General features: G+C 40.4%; 1 protein-coding gene across 4 annotated transcripts in view; it reads right to left on the bottom strand.

The window, feature by feature from the left end:
• The window catches only part of LOC107821457 (histone acetyltransferase HAC1-like), a 30,639-nt gene extending 5,867 nt beyond the window's left edge, over positions 1-24,772 (bottom strand). For 2 of the 4 annotated variants that reach the window (XM_075226893.1, XM_075226896.1), the window contains exons 1-13: positions 24,610-24,772; positions 22,794-23,106; positions 21,650-21,761; positions 21,249-21,528; positions 20,635-21,147; positions 19,987-20,535; positions 18,726-19,837; positions 17,419-17,712; positions 16,943-17,221; positions 3,223-3,351; positions 896-1,096; positions 678-820; positions 261-573 (exon numbers count right to left, since the gene is read on the bottom strand). In XM_075226893.1, the coding sequence (XP_075082994.1) occupies positions 261-573; positions 678-820; positions 896-1,096; positions 3,223-3,351; positions 16,943-17,221; positions 17,419-17,712; positions 18,726-19,837; positions 19,987-20,535; positions 20,635-21,147; positions 21,249-21,528; positions 21,650-21,761; positions 22,794-22,984 (4,116 nt within the window). In that variant the 5' untranslated portion in view covers positions 22,985-23,106; positions 24,610-24,772. Of the gene's footprint in view, positions 1-260; positions 574-677; positions 821-895; positions 1,097-3,222; positions 3,352-16,942; positions 17,222-17,418; positions 17,713-18,725; positions 19,838-19,986; positions 20,536-20,634; positions 21,148-21,248; positions 21,529-21,649; positions 21,762-22,793; positions 23,107-24,448; positions 24,587-24,609 lie in introns of those variants that run through there. The other 2 variants (XM_075226894.1, XM_075226895.1) reach the window with 2 other exon arrangements.
• Positions 24,773-26,712: the final 1,940 nt, after the last annotated feature.

Genomic DNA, 26,712 nt, shown 5'->3' with positions numbered 1-26,712 from the left:
CTTAAGAGGCAGATAGGAAAAGATCACCTAGCTTTCTATCCCTGCTGGGTTCTGAATCCTGGTATCCCATGAATTTCACCTACTTCATTAACCATTAGGCACACCTTTGGATGCAGAAACGAGTGCAAAATTCACTCTAAAGCGTAATACTTAATCATAGTTTAATTGCTCGGGAGTTGCAAGCCACAACTCCCATAATATTAAAATATAGAAAGTAGAAGGCAAATGAGTAAACGAAGATGTTTAGCAATTAGAATTACTTTGTGCATTAGAAGCAGATCCTTAGATACATTCCCAGACAAGTCAGATTGACCAGATGCTTTTAGAGCTCTTTTTGTTATGGTCTTCTTTATAGTTCCCTTCTTATGCTGCTTTCTCCCATCCTCTTCTTGCTGAAGTTGATAAATCATATCCTCTGCAGCACCAGGCCAATAGTCCCCATCAAAATAAGGCAGACGAGCTGCAGTAACTTTAGCCTTACATTCTCCCGTGGATATAAAGAAATGGTCGTATAAATTAGTGAGATCAACAACTATATTTTCCTTCTTAGCTTTTCTTAGCATTGATAAATACCTGAAATATGAGAAACACTAGTTTAATCAATGTAACAAGAATGAGAAAAAAAATTCATATTACAGCAATATGTAATCTATATGGAAAAAAATTATTAAGCTCACCACTCTCTGAGTTTGTCAGATTTTGGGGTCTTCTGAATTTCGGGGTGGCAATATAATATATAATCTTCACCCTTCAATGGAGGACACGCCCAAATATAACAACTCGTGAAACCACGCTTTTTGCAATATTCTAGATATCCAATCTGAGTGGAATCAAATATATTAATATACAACAAACATCTAGAATCAACATTGGAATTGATGTGAAGAAAGATTACCAAAATTTCATGGTACACAAATGTGCGGAGAGCCTCTCCAGTCACTGCTCTGATCTCTGGCCTGAAATATTTAACAGAATCTAGATACGAGAGATAAACACGGCGATGATTTGGCTGTAGGCATTCAGATCCAAATTCCTGAACATACATGCCAAAGAGGCACACTTCTACACCTTCAATTCTCTGAAATAACAATAACACCTGGAGAATGCAACTTTTCAGTCCAATTATCGCCAAATTGCAAGTGAAATGGAAAAGACAGACTCCTATCTGAGGATAATGCCAGAGTTAAACATATTGAGACATAACAATGTCTGAACATTATCTGGCATTTCATTAATCAGTAAACAATCGTATTTCAGAAACAACCCTTTGAAACTTGGCCTCCCACAATCATAGTATGATCAAAACTTTTATGGATGTCAAACGTCCTCCAAAGAACGCCTTCTTTGCAGGGGACAACGGAGGAGATTAAAGAAAGTAAAGTTGAAGGTTATTCAAGATCTGGAGGAAACATTTGAGACAATATTTCGGGTCATGGAAGATGAAACAAATGAATATGATATAGACAGGACCATGATGCCATCACCTTTTGCGCGTGAAAAGCTTTTTCTAATGGCACACCAGCCCTTATCTATATATATCTAAAACTTTTTTCTTTTTATTACCCAACGGAACGAGGATCATGCTCCTATACGACTTCTATGCAGTGACTGGGAAAGGAGCTGATCCTATATCAAGTTTGAAAAATGGTTGTTGGACGTTGAGGGATATGTAGAAAAGGTTAATGTTTGGTGGAATTCCTTTGGGATAACTGGAACACCAGATCATGTACCGTCAAAAAAATTACAACTTCTGAAAGGAAGGCTGAGGAAATGGAACAAAAGCAACTATGGAAGTCTGGAAAATATAAAAAAACGAACTTCTTGCACAAGTTGCACAGTTGGATAGTGCACCGGAAATGATAATATTCAGGAGTAAGAATTGTTGGTCCGGGCTAATTTACAGATGGAAGTAGAGGAAATTGCCAAATACGAAGAGATTGCTTGAAGACAAAGTCGAGAACTTATGGTTGACGCAAGGGATAGAATACCAAGTTCTTTCACAGGGTGACCAATGTTAATAAAGAATACAATTACATTGGGAGATTGGAAGTCAATGGAGTCTTGAAGGACGAAACAGAGGAGATCAAGGAGGACATTTTGGAGTTCTACTAAAGCTTATATTCAGAGAATCTACAAGAAAGACGGCTGGTTCTATGAAGTAAATGCCTCCTACATGGGAAACAAACAAAAAGCCATTCTCATTTGTTTTTGCACTGCCAAGTTACTGCACAACTGTGGCAGCTTTTCCTGAATATTACTGGTCCGCATTTGGTCATCTTTTGAAATGGTAAAGGTATTATTAGAAGGTATCATGGCACAGAAAGGTACAGGACTCGAGAAAGAGCAGAAGATACTATACTACGACAAATATGCAACTACTTACTTCCTCATAACAATTCTAAGAAATCCATATACTGATCCATACTTCCAATATGTCTCCTCTTACACGAGAAAGAAAGTATGCAAACACTTATTCTTAATTCTAGAAATATCGCTTTTTTGTCCTTCAAAACAAGCTTTATTCCTCTCCAGCCATAGTGTCCAAAGGATGCCCAGAGGGACAATGATCCAGACCTGTTTCAGGTCTTTCTGAATTTCCTGCCCCTGCCAGCATTCTAGCAAACCCCTTATGCTCTTAGGCACTGGTCTGCATTGGGTCATGCCTATTCAACAACTGAGTTGCTGAGATGCTGAAACAGAATTAGACGACGAAAGAACAAGCATAGGTGGTGGAACAGGAGACCTGCATATATTTGGTGGACTATTTGGACAGAAAGAAACAGTAGCTGTTTTGATGACTTCACTGATTCTGCCGTTAACATAAAGTCTAAATGTATACTTCTGTTTTTCTCATGGTGTAGATCAAAACGTGTAAATGATGTTGAAAGTTGAAACAGTTTTAAGATGTTAGAGGCCCTAAAAGACTAGGAGATTAGACTAAAACGGGCATGCTTTGCTGTTTTGGCTTCTTTAAATAGTGAACACCTGCAACAGCACATCCTTTGTGTTTGTTTTTATCTATAAATCACCTTACCTTTACAAAAAAATAAATTATTCAGATCCTCCTGCAATTAATTCTCAGTAAAATAGTGCGAGATAAAGATCTAGTTCTAACATAAAAAACGTTCTTTTTTTTTAGATGGAAAAAAAAAACTAACAACGTGACATTCATTCAAATCATTAAACCCAAATTTGACGTTAAATGATTCTGCATGAAGATACCTTTGATTTATATGGAAACTCCAGCGGATAGTTCTCTTCCTGAAATATCTCAAGAAATCGTGGTTTCACTTCTAACTTTTTGTCCACTGATGACACAATTCTTACAACAAGTCCTTCCACTCCAGGAACCTGGAAACCAGTATAAGCAGGAGCTAAGGTAGGAAGGCACAAGTGAACTTGCTAACACCACTACGAATCACTAAATGCAGAGACAGAAGTTACAAAAATTAAAGATGATATTTTTCCCAAGAAGAAAGCCAGAAAGGAGCATTGAAGGAAAAAGGCAGATGACAGTGACCTGTTCACTAATTAGCTAAAACCCATAAGCTACAGACAAATGCAAATTCACTTCTAAACATCTCCAAACACTTATAACCGCAGATCAGGATCCTAGAACTTTAATTTCTAGTCTTTTCCTCTAGAAGGCTGGATCTAATCAATATTCTGGACTATAACAACAATATCGGTTGAAAGTAACAAATGCAGCATCCATAAAACAGAGCAGACCTTGATTTGTGGATGTCTGGACCTATCAGTGTTATCAAAGGCGAAAAGCGCAAAAAAAGCTCCAAGGTCCGTTGGGGCTATAAGCGCAAATAAAGCGTGAGCTTCAATGAAAAAAGGCGCAACTAGAGAAAGAGTAAAAATATGTATATGTAGTCTAACACCAATAATTATAAGCATGAATAACAAATATATGGACAAAGAAATTGGAAAAAAATTATGATAAAGTGAAGTATCAATTATTTAGTGTCGTCTTTCTAGGATTACACTCATTGGCAAGGAAAAGTATGGTTTAGAGCCTTGATACAACACTGAAGCACCCACAAAGCGAGGCGAAGCGCTCAACATGTTTTGAGCCTCGCTTCAGGGCTTAACCGCACTTTAAGCGTGCCTTTAACAACACTGGGACCTATTAGTTCTTATACGTTCCAACTGCCCTCCTTGTATATACTTTGGACTCAAGAGTGGCTGTTCATTCAGTTATATCAGTTTTGAAATGTTATTTGTTTTAGTGTCTGAACTTCGGTTTATAATTTCAAAAGGTGAGGCCAACCGAATTCGACTACCGCTCAGTTACAAATTCAGTTGGAACAATTTGAATGGGCCAAATTATTTTTTCTTAAGCTCTTTTTCTTGTCCATTTCAACTTTTCTTCTTTCTTGAGATTTTCCAACACAATCTTATGTTTGCTTTTAATCTGAAATTCTTAAGATTTGAATAGCACCTCTCTCCCAGTAATCGAATGACTGAAATGACCTCATACCGATGAAGGAGTACAAATGAAACAAGTTGACAGGGAAAGACGGCCAAGATTACAAGCAAGCAAAAAAACATAGCAGAAGAAAGATCAGCAACTTGAAGGGGAGTATGATAAAATCTGAGCATCCAAAATTCAAAACCTTACATGTTCTTTTTTTTTCATTTTCAAAAAACATGTAACCCAATTTTGGGTTCACATGTGAATTTTAATGCGACTTACCAGAGCGAGAATGAGCTTACCTAAGGCAGCCTAATACCATGAGAAAGAATGTGCTTCCACTACAAAATCTTAGGGAATGGATGGAGTAGCCCAAAACCTTTATAAAGTATAAACCCCTTAGGAAGCCCTTACACAACACAGCCCATGTTCAGACAACTCTGTAACTCAACAGGGGAAAAGGAAAAGGAAACAGAGAGGAGGAGGAGAGAGAGAGAGAGAGAGAGAGAGAGAGAGAGAGAAACCAAATGATAAATTAAAGGAGTTAAGCTCCAAAGCAAAGGCCTTAAGCCCTTTCCACTGCGCAAGTCATAGTCTACTAGGGATTTTAATCTTCTCTTTTTTGTGGGATCACTGCCATGGGGTTTTGAAATTTAAAGATATTATAAAGATATCAATAGCAAAGTAAAGATCCGTCACAAATTTCAAAACCAAGCACATCTAGAAACATGTAGAACACAAGATAGAGAAGCATAACTGGAGATCACTAAGGAGCCCGTTGGAAGAGGGTGCTTAAAGCTACATTTAGCTATGTTGTCAAGCACGGGCGAGAGTAAAAGGAGCTGGGAAGATGAGTGAGAGAGTGAAGACGGACATAAGCTAAATCCAAAGTACAATTGTCTAAAACAAAAAGGTAGCACGAAACCCTCAGTCTTAAAATCACAGAAGATAAATAACATACTAATAGATATATGAAATTTTCCCCTGAAAGGAAGCACTGTAGCACACAGACATACTAACCCACCCCTTCACCACCACCATGAACCATGAATCCTAGGATTCCACCACCACCATCCGAGAGCCAACCCTGCCGCGACTCTACCCCAGAAAGAATCGCCGGGATCTGACACCCCACGCGCCGTCACGCGCGGCAGACCTCCGACGATCCCCTAGCCCACGCGCCGGCGCGTGACGCCTTTTCAGGCAAGATCCCAACTTTTTTCCTTCGGACAGCCTCTTCGAGAGGCTATTCCGACCTCACCCATCCATCAACCTCCAACTTCCGACCACTTTTGCTATTTTCCAGCGACAGAGGTGTCTTTTTCCGGCCAGATTTCACTCCCTCTCACTTTCCCTTCTTCAGTCAGTCACCTTGCGAGGCTCTTGGTTTAGCTATGACGGACTCTACAGAGAGAAGCTCCTACTTCTCCCTAGAATCTAGAAAATTAGAAAGCATGTCTTTTAGCAAAGCTGCATCTTGGCCAGCCCTCGAACTTGGGGGAAGATGCCAGCGAAAGCTTGACGTAGGGCAGGAGCCACACTTCTCGCTGTCCGAGGAGCACACTTTCAGGCGTAAAGGTTTCTTGGACTCTTGTTTGATTGGCTCTTTCTCCAAATGGGTTGGTTCCCCAGAAGCTGTTAGGAACTGGGCAGCAGAGGCATGGAACGTCAAGGACGGGCTGAAAATATCGAAACTGGGTGACACGCAATATCTCTTTCGATTTGTCACCGAGTCTCAAGCTTCAGAAATTCTCGTAAGAGGAAACAGGTGGTTTGATGGGAATTTCTTGAAGTTAGACAGATGGGTGGAGCACGATGGGTGTCTCGACCCTCGTTTCCCTGCCGAAACATTGGTGGTCAACATGGTGGGTCTCCCGGTGCATCTCTGGTGTCTTGACCTATTCAAGAAGGTTGGGGAAATCTGTGGGGGTTTCATTGATGTCACTTGCAGCTTGCACGATCTCTCGCGAGTAAGGATTGTGGTGAGGAAAGGGGGCCGAATCCCTGTCTCCACTGTTGTGGAAGATGGCTACCTGAGCTACAGGGTTTGGTTGAGCCCTGAATTTCGCCCTGTCTTTATGCCTGCGATTTTGGCGTAAGAAAAGGAAAAGTCAAATAGAAGGGAGGGAAGGGGAAACCAGTTTCTGAGAGGAGGGGAGGGCTCACCGGACCAGTGGACTAAGCTGGAATCAGACGGTAGATCGAGAAGTGACGGGAGGTTTAAACTTGGGAGAAGAAGACAAAATCCTAACAGGAGTACAAAACGTGAATGGGTTAGTGATGCGGGCTGGAAAGGTAGAATGAGTCGGTCCTCTTTTAACTATCATAGGGTCGGGCAAGATTTCAGCAAGCATATGTCTGGGCCTCTACACATGGGCCCAGCAACCTTTCCCAATTCTATTAGAATCGATCCAAAGGGGCCCAAATTATATCAAGCGGCGTCCGATAAGGCTCCTAATCATATGGGAGCAGTCACTCCTCCTCCTTCTGCCAATGATGCCTCAAACAGTGCTGTACCAAACACTAGGGGCTTGTGCTCCTCTTCAGCCACTGTTCCAGGGGCAGCACCGGCAAAAGCTGGCGGTGTTATTCCGCGGCCCCCCGCCTGTGATGGACCCAGCTCCATCGCCCCTTAATCTCCCACTGTGCTTAGATGTGCTGAGGCTGCAATACAATCTCCTCCGAGAGAGGCATTATTTCCTGAGGTTGGTGCCTCTCAACGAAACGACGTGATCCACCAGGCACCCAGAGTTCCTACTACTAGCAATGCTATGGTCTTGCATTCCTCCGGTAGGGGCAAGGAAAAGGTAATTACAGAAGACGCATGTACAATTTCGTCACGGATCAGAGAAGTGGACATGTCCTTATGGATGGAGGATAAACTATTAAACTTTGGGAAGTTCTTAGGTGTTTCTTTTGAAGGGAAGGAAGATAGGGTGCTGGAACTGTTGAGGGAGATTGAGCAACAACCCTGTTACGAAGGCGCAGGGAGGGAGTTGGGTAAATGTGTTAATCAAAATAAAACAGGGGATGTAGTGGTGTATCAGAGAAGGGGTCGAGTGGGTGACACGGAGAAAGGGACCTCGTCTAGGGGGGGTGGGGAAATGGGGGCTATTGTTGCTTATGGAAGTTAAGATCCTTTCATGGAATGTCAGGGGGATGAATGACCCGAACAAAAGGGCCATCATCAAAGTGGGAGTTAGGGAGTGGGGTGCCAACCTAGTTTGTTTTCAGGAGACCAAAATGGAAGTTTTGTCGGATGCGATCGTGAGAAGTCTCTGGGGAGGTAGTTGGGTGAAATATGACTGGGTCCCTGCAGCGGGAAGTGCCGGGGGTATTCTACTTATGTGGGATGATAGAAGTTTGGAGGTAAAGGAGATTAGGAAGGGAGCTTTCTCTTTGGCAGCTCTCGTCAAAGATAGAGTGAGTGGAATGGAGTGGGATTTGGGGGAGTGTATGGGCCGGTAGGGGAAGGGTCCAAAGTGTCTTTCTGGGAGGAACTTGCTAATATTATGGGGGAATGGGACATTCCATGGGTTATAGGTGGAGACTTTAACACAATTAGATTCCCGGAGGAGAGATTAGGGTGCAATGTGATTTCGAGGGCCATGGAGGAGTTTTCTGACTTCATCAATGATCACTTTCTCATTGATCTTCCTCTGTCAGGGGAAAGGTTTACTTGGGCCAGGGCGGAGGATTCAAACTCAAAGTCCAGACTCGATAGATTTCTAATATCGTCCTCTTGGGATGAGCTGGTGCCGAATGTGTTGCAGATCCCTTTACCTAGGCTGACTTCGGATCACTTGCCTATCTTGCTAGATGGATGCAGAGGGAGGGGGGTCTGTGCTCCCTTCCGGTTCGAGAACATGTGGTTGAAAGGGCCAGGATTTTGTGACAAAGTGAAAGAATGGTGGACCAATTACGGGATATCAGGGTCACCCTCATTCCGTCTGTCGAAGAAACTCAAATTGCTCAAGGGAGATATTATTAGATGGAACAAGGAGGTCTTCGGGAGGGTGGAGGTCAAAATGAGGGAGCTTATGCATGAATTGGGGGAATTAGAGAGAGGGGAAGGGGCGAGGGAGCTAGATGAAACTGAGAAAGTGAGATTGGGGGAGGTTAAAAGTGAAATAGTCGAGCTAGCAATAGCTCAGGAGACTAGTTGGCGACAAAAATCAAGGGCGCTCTGGTTAAAGGAGGGGGATTCGAATACTAAGTTTTTCCACAGGGTTGCGATTGCAAATCGAAGGAAAAACTTCATAGAGTCCTTAGTTGTAGATGGGGTAAGGATCGAGGGAGAGGAAGAGGTAAAAGGGGCGATAGTGGGGTTTTATGAGAACTTATACAAAGAGGAAGTTAGCTGGAGGCCTACTTTGGGGGGAATAGAGTTCAACCACATAGGGGAGGGAGACAATGAGTGGCTAGAAAGAGCTTTCGAGGAGGAGGAGGTGCACGATGCTGTATCGAGTTGTGCTGGTGATAAGGCCCCTGGGCCTGATGGTTTCTCCTTGGCTTTCTTCCAGCTCTGTTGGGACACTGTTAAGGGGAAGTTGATGGAAGCCATCGAATACTTCCACGTGAATGGTGCTTTCGAGAGAAGCATCAATGCTTCTTTTATTACCATTGTGCCTAAGAAAGAAGACGCATCTTGTATCAGAGACTATAGGCCTATCAGTCTAGTGGGGAGCATTTACAAGATTATTTCTAAAATGCTTTCCAACAGACTAAAGAAGGTTCTTGACGTGTCCGTTTCGTCCTCCCAGAATGCGTTTGTGGAAGGTAGGCAGATCCTGGATGCTGCTCTTGTGGCAAATGAACTTGTAGACTCCAGAAGGAAAAATAGAGAATCCGGATTACTGTGCAAGTTGGACCTTGAGAAGGCTTTCGATCATGTCAATTGGGAGTTCCTGGACTTCATTATGAAACAGATGGGGTTTGGGAAAAGATGGAGGGGATGGATCAAGTTTTGCATTTCAACAGTCAGATTCTCTGTCCTGGTTAATGGTAGCCCGTGTGGTTTCTTTCCCTATCCCCCATGCTATTCATTTTAGTGATGGATGCTCTGAGTAAAATGATGGATCGTGCGGCGAGTGGAAGCTTCTTGAGAGGTTTCTCAGCTCCGATCGGGGTGCTCAGTGCCCGAAGAGTCTCTCATTTGCTTTTTGCGGATGACACCCTAGTTTTCTGTGATGCCGATATGGATCAATTGACCTACCTGAAGCAGGTACTGCAGTGGTTTCAGATAATATCAGGACTCAAAATCAACCTCGGCAAGTGTGAGATTTTCCCGGTGGGTGAGGTTGCTAACATTGATGCTTTGTCGCATGTTCTCGGATGCAAGATGGGCTCTCTCCCCACTACTTACCTGGGTCTACCGTTGGGTGCTTTGAAAAAGGATACTACTGTTTGGAATCCAGTCATTGAAAGGGTTGAAAAACGATTAGCAGGCTGGCAGAAACGGTATTTGTCAAAAGGCGGTAAGGAAGTGCTTATTAAAAGCACTTTGTCAAGTATCCCTACCTATTACTTATCCCTGTTGCAAGCACCTATGAGCATCACAGAAAAACTGGAGCGACTTCAAAGGAATTTTCTCTGGGATGCGGCAGATGGAACTAGAAAGTTTCATCTAGTGAATTGGCAGACAGTCACTTCCCCAAAGAAGTGGGGTGGACTTGGAGTAAAAGATCTCAGGGTATTCAACAGAGCTTTGCTGGGGAAGTGGCTGTGGAGATTCGGGGTAGAAGAGCATGCTCTATGGAGGGAGGTCATAGCAGAAAAGTATGATTCCACGGGAGGGGGTTGGAGGACCAAGGCAATCACAACACCGTTCGGGTGTGGCATGTGGAGGAACATCATGAAGAACTGGGAAGCTTTCTATAGCAGCATCACTTACAGGGTGGGAGATGGAAGGAGAATCAGCTTTTGGAATCACAAGTAGTGTGGAGAGGCTACTCTGAGGGTCTCTTTCCCAAACGTCTACAGAGCTTCAAACCAGAAGGAATTGATGGTCCAACAAATACGCAAGGAGCATGAAGGGGAGATAGTATGGGACCTCTCTTTTAGAAGGAACATGCAAGATTGGGAGATTGCGGAGCTCCAAAATTTATTGGCACTGCTATACGGGCAAGATATGCCCCATCCATCTTATGACTCTTGGAGATGGGGGTTGCGTGATGATGGCTTATTCACCGTAAAGTCCTTCTACCAGAGTATGTTGGTGAGACAGGAGGCTACTTTCCCATACTCATCGATCTGGATTCCCAAGGCGCCCACGAAGGTGTGTTTCTTCGCGTGGCTAGCAGCGAGGGGAGTGATCTTGACATCTGAAAATCTGCGAAAGAGAGGAATTACACATGTTAGTTGGTGCTACATGTGTAAAAGCTCAGGGGAAGAAGTTGATCATCTTATGTTGCATTGCCCTGTGTCCTGGGGTCTATGGAGGGCAATCCTGAATCTCTTTGGTGTTCAATGGGTGATGCCAAACACTGTAAAGGAAATGCTATATAGCTGGGCCGGTTTCCGTAGAAGAAGCAAGCAAAAGGCGTGGAAGTTCGCCCCGTTAGCTCTCATGTGGTTAGTCTGGGGAGAGAGAAATAGGAGAGTTTTTGAGGGGATTGAGTCTTCGTTTTCACATCTTAAGAATAGTCTTTTATCTCTGATCGCTTTTTGGTGCACACATGTAGCCCCTACTTGTGTAGAAGATTGGGCGTCATTTGTAGGGAATCATGTACTGATGTAAATTCTCTACTTTTTGTATACTTCTTGTATGCGGGAGTTTTTTCTCCCTTTTGATTAATACAATTTACCTTATCAAAAAAAATATACTCACACACACATATATATTCCTCTTCTATTTTTTAATCAAAGTCGTCCCTTTTTATGAAAATTCTTTTTTTAATTTTTTAAGAGTCACTTAGTTCGGTCAATTTCCAGTACAAAATATCAAAAAGCAAACCAGTTGATCAAATAATAAATTCGAAATTACAGGAAAAAACAGAAAAAACCAATAAACCAAACCATTTAAACTGAACTCAACAGTTAGGTATCGTTTTCTCCAATGGAATAGTGTACACACCTAATCTTCATCTATTAGGACACTACAAGAGTGACGGAGAATCAATTTGGATTTTTTCCCTTTAGATCTACAGTAGAGGCTACATTCTTGCTAAGAAGATTGATGGAAATTTACCGTGAGGAGCAGAAAGATCTAAGCATGGTGTTCATTGACCTCTAGAAAGTATGTGATAGAGTACCAAAAAAGGTACTTCGGTGGATGTTGGAGAAGAAAGAAATTCCAAGTCAAATATTTTTTTGAGATGGAAACATATTTGTATATTAATATATAGACTTCACTAAATTTGTGAAGTCACCCATAATTACAAAATGAGTGCCCAAAAAGGAAATTAAAACACTTATAATCCTTGTTCTTCTCACAAGGAATCTATCACATCAAAAATGGATTCATGATCCTCCAAAAACTATCCTTTACACCAAAAATAGAAGAGAGCTAGACATTTCATCTTCGTCTTCTGGATGTTTCTGGATTTGTCTTCAAAACATCTCTGATTTCTCTCTTCCCAAATTGTCCACCATATGCACGCCGGGACAATTCTCCATCTCTCTTTATAACTAGAAAGGCAGCCCTCTTTATTCCAGCAAGCTAGAACATCAAGAATTCTTCCCGGCATTGCCCATAAAATTCCCGTAAAACTGATAAAAATCCTCCATATTTGAACAGTGAATTTGCAATGCAAAAAGAGATGACTGATTGTCTCCGCCTCCTCTCCACATAAGTAACATCTAGAGCACAAGTGAAAACCTCTCTTAATTAGATTATCTTGTGTTGGAACCGCTTCTTTTGCTAGTAATCATGTAAAGCAAGCAACCTTGTAAGGGATTTTTACTTTCCATATCATCTTCCATGGCTAACATCCAACCTGGTTATTAGACAGGTTGAATTCCTTATAAGCAGACTTAACAGAAAACTTCCCCTGCCTATTCCCTTGCCATATGATGAGATCTTAATTAAAGTTGATTCCATTGAATAGCTCCAAAGTATTGTAAAACTCTATTACTCTATCAATCTCTCAATCATTTGGAAGTCTTCTGAAGGTAAGATTCCAACCTTGACTAGTCCATGCCTCATCTAGCATTGCTTGTTGTTGTTGATTCAAAGTATATATGTCTGGAAAAAGTAGCTTCAACGAACCTTGGCCTAGCCAATTGTCATCCCACAAGGAAATCTTCATACCATTTCCTACTTTGAATCTGGATTTCTTAATCACCTTTGGCCACAAATTCCTAATTGACTTCCACAAACTTGGTTGTCCATTTCTTAATCACCTTTGGCCACAAATTCCTAATACTTTGAATATGGACTTCTCACTGGTTTGGTTGTCCATTTTCCTTTCATTCCATACTTCTCCCTAACGACCTCTCTCCACAGTGATTGCTCATCTGCCGCAAATTTCCATAGCCACTTCATCATCAAACTATGATTCTGGGCTCTCAGGTTTTTTATTCCCAATCCCCCTGTCTTCTTGCTAGTAGTAAAAAAATTTCATTTAACTAGATGAATCTTCTTTTTCTCACTGTTGCCTTCCCATAAGAAATTTCTTCTTAATGCATCAATTCTTTTCACTACATTGGCTGGAATTGGGAATAGAGACATCATATAAGTAGGCATGGCATCAAGTACGGAGTTAATCAAGGTTAGTCTACCCCCCTAGATAGATATTGATTCTTCCAATTTGCTAGCTTCTTTTCACATTTCTCTAGCACACCATTCCAAATTTCTTTTGATTTGCTCTTGGCTCCCAATGGCATCCCCAAATATACAGCAGGTAATTCACCTACATTCCCACCAAGAATATCAGCAAGACTTTGTAGCTCCATTACCTCATTGACTGGATAAATGTAGCTTTTGTGCCAATTTATGTGTAGCCCAGAAATGGCTTCAAAATGAATGAAGATCACCCTTAATACTTTCAGTTGTTCTCTATCAGCTTCACAAAACACCAAGGTGTCATCAGCATACTGCAAGTGGGAAATCATCATGTTGCTATCAGCCCTACAATTCACATTGAAGCCCTTTATCCAATTATTTGTCTGAGCTCTTTTCAGCATATCATTCAATCCTTCTATGGCGATAATGAATAGGAAAGGGGAAAGGGGATCCCCTTGTCGATGCCTTCTGATGCACCCAAATCGATGCCTTCTAAGCTTTGATGGTTTAGAGGCACTGCTTCTTCAATTACCCAGTCCACAAACATATCAGATTCTTTTAATTGCATGTGCATGTTATTGTAATCTTCTGAAACGTCTCCCTTCCCTTCGTGCTCAGTAATGATCGACATAGCATGTTCCCCATGGATAGATTCTTGTTGATTCTCCTTTTCTCCATCATCGTCCCTCTTTTCTTCATCTTCTTCTGTATTGTAGTTGATTTTGTTGTCACTGGGATCCACTACGCAAATGGTTATTTGATTTCCCACATAAGGTTCAAAGTGTAGAGCTGTAACCTCTTCATTAAAAGGATCTGGCCTCGGCTTTGTATTGGGCAATTTAAAAGCCTTTTCTTCAGATATAAATTCGGCCAAAAATCTGGGCCCAATTCCTTTAAATTACATTGTTGGGCAGCCTTTTTAGTTGTGACTAAAGATTCACGTGACTGGTCACGTGAGTTTTTAGGAATAGGTTGTACTTCTTTCGAACTCCCCACGTGCCCCGTCAGAACTGTATAACATTGAGTCTCTCCCCCTGGTCTCTGCTTGTCCTCTATTACCCGCTGGTTCGAGCGAATTTCTTCACCATTTGCACCGTTGAACGTTCTCACCGGAGCTTCACACCAGATCTGGATTTCGAAGACTACCCCTTCAAATTCTACCTTCACTGCTTTTGGTACTGCGGATCCATCTCCTCCAACCTTTATTCTTGCCCATTTCAAGTGATTTTTTAGCTCCGTCTCCTCCTCAGTTTGAATCCAGCCACCGTAAAACTCCCCAACTTCTTTGAAGACTTTTTGGGACCATAGATGTAACAGAAGCCCTACTAGCCTAATCCATGCATGGTTCATCGTCTTATTGCTTGGAACGGATCCCACCGTCGGAGTCCACCACTGAAGCTTAACTTTGTGTTTCTTCCCGTACCAGTCGCTACTCAAAACATGGTCAGCAATTAATTTCGAAGAAAATTCGAAGAGAAACCGATTCTGACCCATCTCATAAATATTGGTTCCATGTGCTTGTTTCCAAGAACTAGATGCCCATCTACGAATTTCCGATAGAGTTGCAATTTCGGAATTTTCTTCTGTAATGAACCCCACCAAGCACCTGCCTAGCACATCGTTGTGTGTTAGATCACCAGAGATGTGAATAATGTCTCCTTCTGGTTGGACCGCCGCTTCATTCATTTCTCTGCTTGCCCATTTATGATTTCTGACTGTGTTTGAGTAAAACCTTCCTCAATGATTTTGGGAGCATTAATGACATTCCTCCGTACCCCGCTATTAATGAATCTTTCGATTTTTGCTGCAATATCTAACCAACCCGAATTGAATGCTACTTCTGGAACAATAATTACTGACCTCCCCCTGCCTTGGACCCTAATGATGGTTGTATAACGACCATGTTTGTTGTAGTTCCTCGCACAGAAGATTTCTGAGTAATGCTCCTTGGTTTTCCATCTTTTCACATAGTTTCCCTTCATCTTCGATGCTTCCTTTAATTTTTCACACAACCACACCATCGTCTTCCTGCTGAAAGTAGATCTTCGAATGAGATTCCGACCTCGTTCTGTCCATTCATACCATTCTTCAGCATTGGATAAGCATCTAACAATGTCATATGACTTTAAGCCCACTGCAAAATAGATGATGTTATCCTCTCTCATTGCAGTATTTGTATGGATGAGCAGAGGACTTTACAGTGGGTGGACACTGGTTTTTAAGAAAGAAAAAGAGGATTCCGATGAGAAGGTACACCGAAAAATAGTAAAAGACGTCGGAATTAGGATATTCTTGGACTGGAGGGCTCAGAACAGCCTCGCGATGGGGCTGTCTGAAGAAGAAGTGAGATCTGGCCTGGAAATGGCTCACGCGCCGGCGCGTGGAAAAGGAGTCATCAGAGCTACGCCGCGCGTGAAGGCGCGTGGGTGGTCGTACACCGGAGATTCTAGCTGGGTTTTGGTCGCGATAGGTTTGTCTCTTGGATGGTGGTGGTATAATCCTAGGATTCATGAAGAAAAATGCCTCGGGGTAAGTGCCTGAGAGCATCTTTACCACCCCTGTATACAACACTACTTAAGTTATTTTTTAATTCCAAGTCAAATATGTAAATGCCATAGTAGCAGCAAATACAAAGGAGTTACCCATAATCGTGGGTTTACACCAGGAACATGAGCTAACCAGCAGGTCCTGTGGTGCATGCTGTTTGATGATACTGCTACTTGACAATAACCGCGACGGTGTCAACCAAAAGCTTAAACTAAGGAGAAGCACTCAAGAGAGCAATGGTTTTAGGATAAGTAAAAGTAAAATTGAATATGTGCACTGCGAGTTTAGTCTTCATAAGAAGACTGAAGTGAGATTAGACGGGGTTGTGGTAATTAAATGCAAACAATTTAGATATTTAGGCTCTTAGTTCCCGGAGAATGGAAGGATAGATGAGGATGTTACACACGGAATCAAAATCAAATGATTGAAATGGATAAGTGCTACCAGAGTGTTATATGATAAGGATGCCTATCAAAGTGGAAGGTAAATTCTATAAACAGTTATACGCCAAGTAATTTATATGGGAGTGAATGTAAAGGTGTTAAAGGCCACACATCCACAGTATCAGTGTTCCCAAGATGCCAGATGCAAATACTAAGATGAATGTATATACAAGATTAGATAAGACTAAACATGACACATCCGCCAGAAAGTGCAAGAAGCACTTAAAAAGCATGAACTGAGACAATCTTAGGATGATTTGGTCATGTCCTACATCGACCTCCAAATGTGTTGATTTGTAAGTGTGAACCGTGATGAGTGAAGGTGTATAAGAGGACGAGCTAGACCTAAAACCACACAGAAAAGTCGTCTAAGGACCTACATCTCTTGGAATCCAATCAAACCTGGCGAAAGATAGAGTATAATGGAAGAAAAGATCAACACAAGCGATACCAACTAGTTGGAAATGTGTTTTAGCCATGTTAGTGCGTTTATTTTAGATCTTATGCTCTCTAAGACTCAATTTTTAAAGTAATAAGATTTTACTGAATCTTTGGGCATGCTTTCTAAAAGTCTTTTAGCCCCATCACAGATTTTATGCCATTATAAAATATAGAGAAATTCTAATACTTTTTATTTTTATTTTGCATGATGTTGGGTTGAGATTAATTAAATAGACAAAGATTGTCAGTGAGGATTCATATAACCTTGTTTAGGACTGAGGCGAAATGGTAGTTCTTGTTGTTTACTTATCAGAGAAATCAAGTCTCAATGCATTAATCACTTAAATTGGCCTGATAAATTACCTCATCATAACCTCTTCCTTCACGCATTGCTCTTTCTTGCCTTTCCCACTCCAAACGGCTAGCTAATCGTTGCTCAATATGATCACTGAGAATTGTTCGAGGCAGATCTTTTGCTCCAAGAACAGCACTTTGTGGTAAGGGTGTGCGCTCACCTCTTTCAACTTCTGCTACGTAGCAATTGGGACAGGTATACTCAGCTTGCCCACCATCATTCCTTCTACCATTAAATAAAGCACAAATCTGATGTTGCCAAGCTTCACACTTGTCACATTGCACCCACTGCACAAAGCAGTAACCTCTGATTTGATCAGACCAATAAAATTTATTGTTTTTGGCAATTAAGACCAATAAAATTTAAAATTAGAAGAAACAAAACATGTTATTGACACAAAGCATGGACCATACAAGTTTCCACGCCCCATTTCAACAGCAAAAGAGATACTATATTTGTCAAATAAAATGCATAGAGTAGATACCCATTCTTCAGTTTCCTCATCATTTCTCTTTTTCTCCATCTTCGCCTTTGGAATGGTGGTTCCATCAACAATGGTGTCTCCACGGGCCTCATTATAGCATGGAATGCAGAAGTAGTGCCGCGTATCACCAGCTCCAATGGTATAATACATCGCATTACGTTTAAGACGAGCACCACATGGAGTACAATATATGGGTGGAGGTTCAAAAGTTAGCTTCTCAACTGCACATAACTGACAAGAATTTTCACTCATAGAATGCTCCATTGCTTGATTTTTTTCTGCTTTTGCTTTGCTCTGTCAAACAAATAGAACAGAATTTCATCCATGGAAAGAGTTTACTCATGCAGATTAGAAATGAAACCAAACATGTCACTGGAATAAAGACCGTAGAGGGCAACAAATCAGCTACTTGTCGAACCACACACATTGAAGACTAATAGGAAAAAAACGAGTATTAACAGTTTTATAAAGTCAACATAACATGGTAGAAGGCATACATGAAAGAAGTTAGAATAGTACAATTCCTGTAAATAGCATAGCACTTCATTATCATCAACAACTCAGAGTTAAACCTTCCTTGACAACGAATTATGTCTAACAGATTTGATTAGCCACTCACTGACTATATGGAAAATTAAGATACATAATATAACTCCCAAATTACCCATTGTTCTTGATTTCAACTTCAGCTTGAGTACAAGAAGTTCTTGCATTGCATCTCAAGACTAATTCACCGGGTACTTGCTATCTCCCACCAGCACAAGTACCACATAACTTTGTCCCCAAGGCCTTAGACATACAGAAAGGAACCGTTTTTTGCTTCTGCTAGTATTTGAAACATGGTTCATTCCAGCTTCAATGACCCCAGGTAACACAATTGAGACCAGGACAACAAATATATATGACCCAACCAACAGTTAAAACAGAAAATGCACGCTCTTGACATTGGAAAAATCATTTCAGCCCAATGCAATACAAACTCAATTCAAAGTATGCCCTTATAACTTTAGCATACTTGGTCAAGGTGTAGAACTGCTAAATCTTAAGGAATTTCTCAAAACATGCCCTCTATTTAATCCTTTAAGCAACTCTGGCCACTTCTTCAGGTTACGGAGCATCCGTATTTTTTTTTAACTAACTGGTTATCGAGTTCTTATCTAGAAAAGGAAAAGAAAAAGTAAATCAACTCATACTTAAATGGCATGTTCTTTAGCAATCAACTGCAAAATTCCAAATGTAAATAAGTATGTCGGACAACAAAGCGTGAGCAAAACAATCCCAAGTTAGGAAAACCATATTTGACAGACCTGGCCTATCCACTGTCTCAGACCTTTAATGTGTTCCCGGACTTGCTCGGGGGTGAAAAGTTCCATCATTGAGACACCCTTTATTTTAGGCTTCCCAGATTTGGATCCACTCGTACTTTCAGAAGGCGCTGATGTATTTTCCTGTTTAGGCTGATCTATGTCCTTGTCAGCATTAACATTTTCCTGCTTCACAAGACAAGCTGGAGTACTTGATGCAACAGAATCACCAGCAGGCCTTTGAGTGTATGTATCCTCCAAATTATCATTTGCTATATTGGTACTACCAGGGTTAACTTGCACAGCATTTGCAAGAGTTTCGCTCTTTACTTCAGTGTCTGCAGTCTTCATTGCCACAGCATCATTCTGTTCGACAAGCTGAGCATTTTGTAAAACATTAGACTCACCGGCCGAAACTGGCACAAGATTTTCAGTTTCCAAGACAAGAGGTTGAGAAGATGGCTCTATTTTCATGCGTTTAAGAGAAGGCTGCAAATCTTCTGGAGTTTTAACTGCCACTGGACTCGTCTTGGCAGTGAACTTAGAAGCAGTTTCAACAGCATCATAGGTTCTACAAGTACCATTGAGAGAATTTGCCATATCAGACATATAGCCAGGACGAGCACACACTTTTTGATGCGCCTGCAGAAATTTCTTAACAGGAATGCAAACGGGACAGTTTTCATTCTTGCAATGCTTATGATGGTTAATTAAAACCTTTGTTTCAGGGCACCGAGGATATGGGCAATCAAATTTAATGCATCTTTCCATATGCCTCAATAGTTTTTGTGCATGTATGCAATTGTTTTCAGGACATTTTCCTTCAGGAGCAGAACATCGACGTGCATGGATCAAAAACAACAGCCACCTCTTCTGATTAAGATACTGTCGTTCACGAGGAACGTTACCAGATCTGCATATCGTACTGCTCGAATTATTGGTTTCAACTGCTCTATTAGCAACAGATTGACTGGCCAAAGACCCCTCTGTATTGGGCTGGGCTTCCTCTTGTGTGGAAGTTCTCTGACGCAATTCCTCTTGTGCATTCGGTTCAAAGAAGCTACCTGGTATCTGAGACCCATCATGAGACTTGGGATACCATTGACCCTGCAATGCTGCATCAGAATAAACTCTATCAGAGCGACAACTTAAACCAAGAAGCAATAAGCTGGTTTGGATGCAACGTTGTTGTGTTGGATCTGAAGATTGAGAAAGTGATGAACAGATATCCTGCTGACTAAATAAAGGAGAAGCAACTGATTACCTTTAGATTGGTCTCCAACAGTATTCTGTTGAAATTGATTTTGCATATCAGAAAACTGAAATTGCTCAGCAGAGATCTGTGAGCGCTGGGCATCATCATGATTTTCAAGTTCAGATTTGACTTGAGTACCAGGATTAGATGGCAGCTGAGCTTGACCAAAAACATTGCTCCTTAACAAAAGTTGGTGCTGACTTTGTAGCTTCTGTTGGGTTAAATGCTGAGCAAATCGATGTTGATGATGGAATTGTTGAGGCTGCTGCTGATATTGTTGATGCTGACGAGAAGATAAATGGTCATCTCCCAGATAATGCTGGGACTGAAAGTTCATCTTCTCCGATTGATCGACAGATTGAACCTTTAGATTTGGCATCTGCTGAGAGGCAGTCAAGTTCGACTGATTGCTCATCAGAGTTGAGTTTACTTTGGACATGGACTGTAAGGCTACAGCACTCGAGCTCTGATTGCCAATGACCGTCCCTGCAGAAGACACAGGAGCATACAAGTTTCCAGACACTGAAGTTTCACAGTCGCTAATACCATATCTATCACCTGTTATCAAAACAATGAAATAGCTCACAATACTCAAAACATGGAAAGTAGTATATTGCCGGAATTAGCTTAACGGTATGTGTGGTGCTGAGGAGTTACCTTGCATTACTGGTCGCTGATGTTGATCAAAATGTTGAGATAGCGACTTTGGAGAGTTCCCATACACGGTCGCTGATGTATAGCCCTCGGAGGCTCCAGGACCATTCAAATGCTGCAAATTATTCCCAATCATTCCAAGCCCCCCATTCAGAGGCGCAGTTGACTGTCCATAGGATCTATTCTGCAATCCTGACCTGATTCCACCACCCATATGGCTGCCAAGTGTATGCAGTATACGGCTGTTTTGACCAGAAATATGCTGCTTTTGTTGTAGTGGCTGTGACACGGTTGTGGAATCAACGCCAGAAAAGGCAGCACCACTATTAGATGATTCCAAATTGATGTAAGACGGTACACTGGTATTACTATTGGATTTATTACTATTACTAAACCCAGGAGTGGGAATCATTTGGCTTGTTATTCTTTGTCCACCCATGGATGGTACCAGGTTGTTCCCACTAGAATTGATCGAGAAATTGGATGTAGACTGTTGATATCCATTTGCCAAGGGGCCTGCAAGGATGAGTTCTGTTACACCAGAGTGAAGTAAATACCTTATGAATTTGGAAAACAGTAATGCTTAAAGTTACTATCAGCATAAATAAATGAAACACCATGTATACTGCCAGAGGGCAAATCGGTTGTCGGCACGAAGCTTCCAGAGTTAACTGCAGAGGATGGAATAGTACTTCCACCAGTCACGGAACTGTCGACAGATGATGTCCCAATAAGGGACGAATTCACACTTCGAGACATGCCTGGAGTTGGTATCATTGTACCTATGGAGGTTGACGAATTAATCTGGGAAAATTGTTGGTTATGATTATTCATAGGAAGGCGTTTAATCAGGGCAAGTAATCGGTTTTCCAGAGTCGATAGATCCAGATACTCCTCCTAAAAACATGAAAAAAGAAGAAGCTTCATTTGCAAAATGAATAGAAATGACCTTTCATGATAGCACCATCTTGTACAACATAACAATATTATAATAAGCAAAACTGAAACAACAATAAACCTTCGACGAAGCAGTCTTAAACAAGCTCTCCTCCAGGCGTTTAACTAGATCTACAACCCTCTGTGGTTGCATCTCCTGGGCTTGCTGCTGCCGCCGCATGAGATACTCATAGCTGGAGAATAAAAAGGTTGTCAACTTCACATCAGCTATCATCAGATAACTCAGCAGCAATGCAGAGGAATCAATTCCATACAAAAGAGATTTAGCAAATAACTGGAAATTTTGGAAGAAGAATCACGAACAATGCAAAAACAAGAGCATCCTTTTGAAGAGAGAGTACGTTACGGAGAATCTTAAAATAATGAGACACTAGGCTCATTTTAAACAATGTAATTGAAGTTTTGAAAAGCACTCAAGCACCTCTTTATGTTCACACACCATTGCCCCGAGTATTTATAGTGTTTACCTCCCAAAAGTCATCAAATCAACGCATCAGAGTTCGTACCGAAGGGTAGATAACAAAGCCCTCCACAAGTTTTTGTAGAAGCTAAACAACACCTCAAATACTCTCTTTCATCATCTTCTATTGTTGTCTTTAAATGTCAACGGAATACTCTAGCATTTCGAAGTTGAGGTGCTTTCTAGAATCCTAATTAATAATACTTCTATAAAAATTCATCACTAAAACAGAACAATAGCTTGTTAAAACAACTTTCGAGAGAGTCAGTGCTTTAGGAGCAAAAGAATGGTAAGGAGCCCAGCAGATGAACAAATAGCAGAGTCTGACAAGATGACCAGAACAAATAAGTTTTGCCTCCTTAAAAAGCTTTTCAAATAAGTTCATACTGGAATAACTAGAAGAACAAAATATGTGTATCCAACCTCTAGTTATCAAATATGACCACCAAAGTGCTGCAGCAAGAAAATTCTTTCAGCATTGAAGAAAACTTAGTTATCAAAGAAAATGTGTTTAACTAATGTTAATAAGTTGGTCATTAGTAGCACTTCACCTCAGTCTGTCTACACAATCCAACTCCACATCCTTCTCTATAAGGACTAAGAAAGAAAGAAATTGCCTTAGGAAAATACTAATGGATGCCTGGATGTATAATGTATCTTCCTTCATATTTTAAAAAGAAATATAATATCTTCCTTTGTTGATTTTTAAATCAAATAAAAAAAGACAAGAAATATAATATCTTACATCTTCCGTGAAATATGTTTGCGAGCTTTCAAGAACTCAGACTCCATGTTGGGCATAGTACGATGGACACCTGGATTTTGCATCTGCATAGGAAAAGGACTTCCATTCTGCTGGGCTAGCCCAGACAAAGAAGTGCCACTTTGATTTGGAACCTGCCCTGAAATCTGCCCTGACATATGCTGGAAATTCATCTCTTTCTTGTATCCTTCTAAATAAGGTATACTTCATAAAGTGAACTATCAGCACCCCATCAAATGGGTGAGAATCCCATACTTCATTAGCTGCTTAATCAATTTTGGGAATATTGTGAAACCTGCAGTTGAAATAATAACCAAAGATAAATAAAAGGTTGGGTGTCTAATTTATCACGTAATCTAAAAGAATACAAGAGAAATTGCAATTTGAAAGAGGGAAATAGCAAAAAACAGTAGCTACAACATGATGTCATTAAAAAAGAAAAGAGAAAAAATCAAATAACGATTCTCATGTATATGAACAACAGGACAAGCACAGGAACAGCAATACATTCCCAGTGATGGGGACTCCAACTAGCTTCCTCGCTAAACAACAGACTCTACACATGATTCATATTCAAAAGAACAACAGCATTGTATAAAAATTTTAAAAAAAAGACCACTAACTAATACAATACTTGACTCCGAATAAAAAACAGTGAGTGCTCATGTTGACAATTTCGAGGCAAAGGAGATACACAAGTCATATGACAATCAAGAAAAAGTGATACACAAGCCATATAACCAAAAGTAAATTCAGAAGAATGTGTAGGACAAGATTGAGTCATAGACACAAATATACATAATTTTCGACACCAACTTTGTGTTTTGTTAATGAAATTCCACTTACAAAAAAACAGAGTATGTTAGTTTGCTGTTAAAATCACAGTCTAAGGCACTGATATCATGTTTAAACAGCATTAAATTTACCATATTTGATCAACATTTACGTTCACCATATCCAAGACATAAAATGGTATAATCACTTATATCAGCCATGTGTACAATCAAGCAAGAGACTCTGAGGGAACGCTCTCTAAAGCTGAACTTTATTAGCTGAACTTCAATAAAGCCAAAAAAATTGGTGCATGATCAAGCCCCAATATCAGCTCAAAACTCAGGCTGAAAACAACTGCTCAACTAATTTCACTGACTCAACCTATGTGAGCTTCACAATGTACAGCAGTTCCCAAACCCAGGTAAACAAGGAACATTGTAGTAAGTTAGCAGCAATAGAGGCAAAGAACACTATGTGATTTCTTCTCATCTACCTAAGCCGGGGGAGAGTTACCTGGTACTTGTATTACTAGGAGGTCGCAGGTACCCGATAGAATAGTCTATGATCAATACTCTGATCATGGCTTTATAGAGCAAAAATGATATACAAAGATTCATATAGCAGACACCAACTATTTTAACCAAAATAGAAAGAGGGAAAAAAGCTCAACTAATCACAACTATGTTAACCAAATATAAAATGAAAAAAAATTAACAAAACTTTATACATAAACTAACAAACACACCAAAAAACATAGCTTTCCTACCGAATTCAATGAGAGCATATAAAGCCCTAATTTTTTAAACATAGGAAGGAAAAAATCATTTTCATTGGAGAAATTGAAGAAAGCTGAATTCAAATACCTACATAAAACATTCCAATTACATTTTGAATTTCAAAATTTCTGAAAAAATATGACTGAAATCCCACGAATTTATAGAAATTGCCGGTGGCGAAGAAGAATCGAAGTGAAATAACAGGTTTTTCTTTTTTGGGGAGATTGAAGCAAGAGTTAACGTCGAACCTTGTGAGACCGATAGGGTGGGTAGTGGAGATATACGGCGGTGATCGGCGGTGAGAGATTGGCGAGAAAGAGAAATTGAAAGTTCGCGAAACGATATACAGAGACAGGGGAATGGGGAAGAGATGCTGTTTGGAAGACTCGTGTGTGTGTAATTTGTTGTAGTAACTTTTTTGGAATTATTTTGGGATATATGTTTTTAATTTTTTTTACTAATACAAGGTTTTTCTTTTTCTTATAGGATACACTTGAATTGTGGATGTTAGATTAAATTAGTAAGAATATAAATTTAATTTTAGAATTTATTCTATAAATTTTCTTTCAACTAAAAGGAGTATAGAAATTGATGACAAATACACATAAAATGAGAAATAAAAGAATGTATTTATGTCATTATAGAATTATTAATTTTATGTTACACTCTTTGTAACGTGAGTAATGAATGTCGATGGTCAACTTCTCTCGCTCTTGCTCAATAAAAAACGAGCCTTTTCTTATTCCAAGTGACACAAAGGCTTGGCTTTCAATTGTGCCACCTCTTATATGTTGGAACTTAAAACTTAATTAGATATCTTACTCATGGTGCGCTTCTCATATGTTGTGTCTCGTCTAAGTGCACACTCGAGGTTGGCGACATGCTTGTCCCTCACCTGGGCACTGAACATCACTCGTTGGTGTACAATCCAATTCTCATTGTAATACTTGTTGTGTGCCTACCCATGACAAATGCGGCATTGCCTTGCTCGATTAAGGCAACTCCTATTCCTTGGCTTATGTCACGTGCATCCGTAAAGTGTGCGCAAGCATTTTGTGGCATTTGCAAATATTTTTCTCACAAACATAATTATGTCCCCAAAGTGTAGTGTCGTCCCATTATTATATGTTTATGCCAACGATCTTGCTTGCAAGTGAACCATGTTGTGCTCACAAGTCAACACATGAAGCTCAAGGAGAGGCAACTCAACTATTCAGTTGGTAAAGAGGTTTTTATCCTTCCCAAATATATGGAGTATAATCATCACTTATGTCAAGTGAGGAGAGGCAACTCAACTATTCAGTTGGTAAAGAGGTTTTTATCCTTCCCAAATATATGGAGTATAATCATCACTTATGTCAAGTGAGGAGAGGCAACTCAACTATTCAGTTGGTAAAGAGGTTTTTATCCTTCCCAAATATATGGAGTATAATCATCACTTATGTCAAGTGTTCGACATTTTTGAGCATCCAGTACCAAAGGCTAATGAGTTGTCATAGAATTCAATAACTCGAATGAGGAGCTTAACAACCATTTGAGTAGTCCAATCAGCCCTTGAGGATATCACTCAAGAATGTCAAATTGGCGAGACTCGGTTCCTTAAAGCATAGATGAGTATTTTCTTTATTTCTAATACCTTGAATTATGATGGAATCGCATTTGAAAAGCAACTCAACTTAATTTCGTATAATAATAAAGAGGAGTAGATTGACCATTATTAGACGATTTGTTCTATACTATTCAGAGTTTTAAATTATTTTGTGGAAAAAAAATTAGTAATAAATGTGAAAATATTACTACTAACAACCAACTTTTGTACAACTCATGAGCGCCTAGGTTTGCAACCTCCATCAACAAGGAGGGGGAGGGGCCTACCCCGTCGGCCTAAGCCTTGGTATGAGAACTGGCACTTTCTAACTCTTTATGAGGAGTGAAAGTCGCTTGACTATAAGGAGAGGAGCTCCGCCCCTACTTCAACTAAAAGCCCCCTCCCTCTAAAGCCCCTCGCTCTACTCATTTTTGAATTTCAAATCAGACCTGGTGCGTGCTACAAGTCTCCAATCAACTAAAAATAAAATAATTAATTAACTTTTCACGATGTCCTTGCCCATCCTCCTATTTTAATCAAGCAAATAGAAACAATAACAAAGAAATCATAATTAGCTAATTACATAACTGTTGGAACAGACTTTGACAACTCTGTGCTTTCCTTGATGTTTGTATACTTTTCTATCTAATTTTGTTTTCTTTATGTATATATGCAATTGCAAATTGTGTATTCACATTGGTGCCTCTAAAAATCCTCTAATTCCTTACTTGCCATGTATGGTATCCCATTGCTCCCGATATGG

Source organism: Nicotiana tabacum, chromosome 12 (assembly GCF_000715075.1).
Source record: "Nicotiana tabacum cultivar K326 chromosome 12, ASM71507v2, whole genome shotgun sequence".
Taxonomy (NCBI): domain Eukaryota; kingdom Viridiplantae; phylum Streptophyta; class Magnoliopsida; order Solanales; family Solanaceae; genus Nicotiana; species Nicotiana tabacum.
The sequence above is the reverse complement of the archived record's forward strand: the minus strand, read 5'-3'. Positions and strand labels throughout refer to the sequence as shown.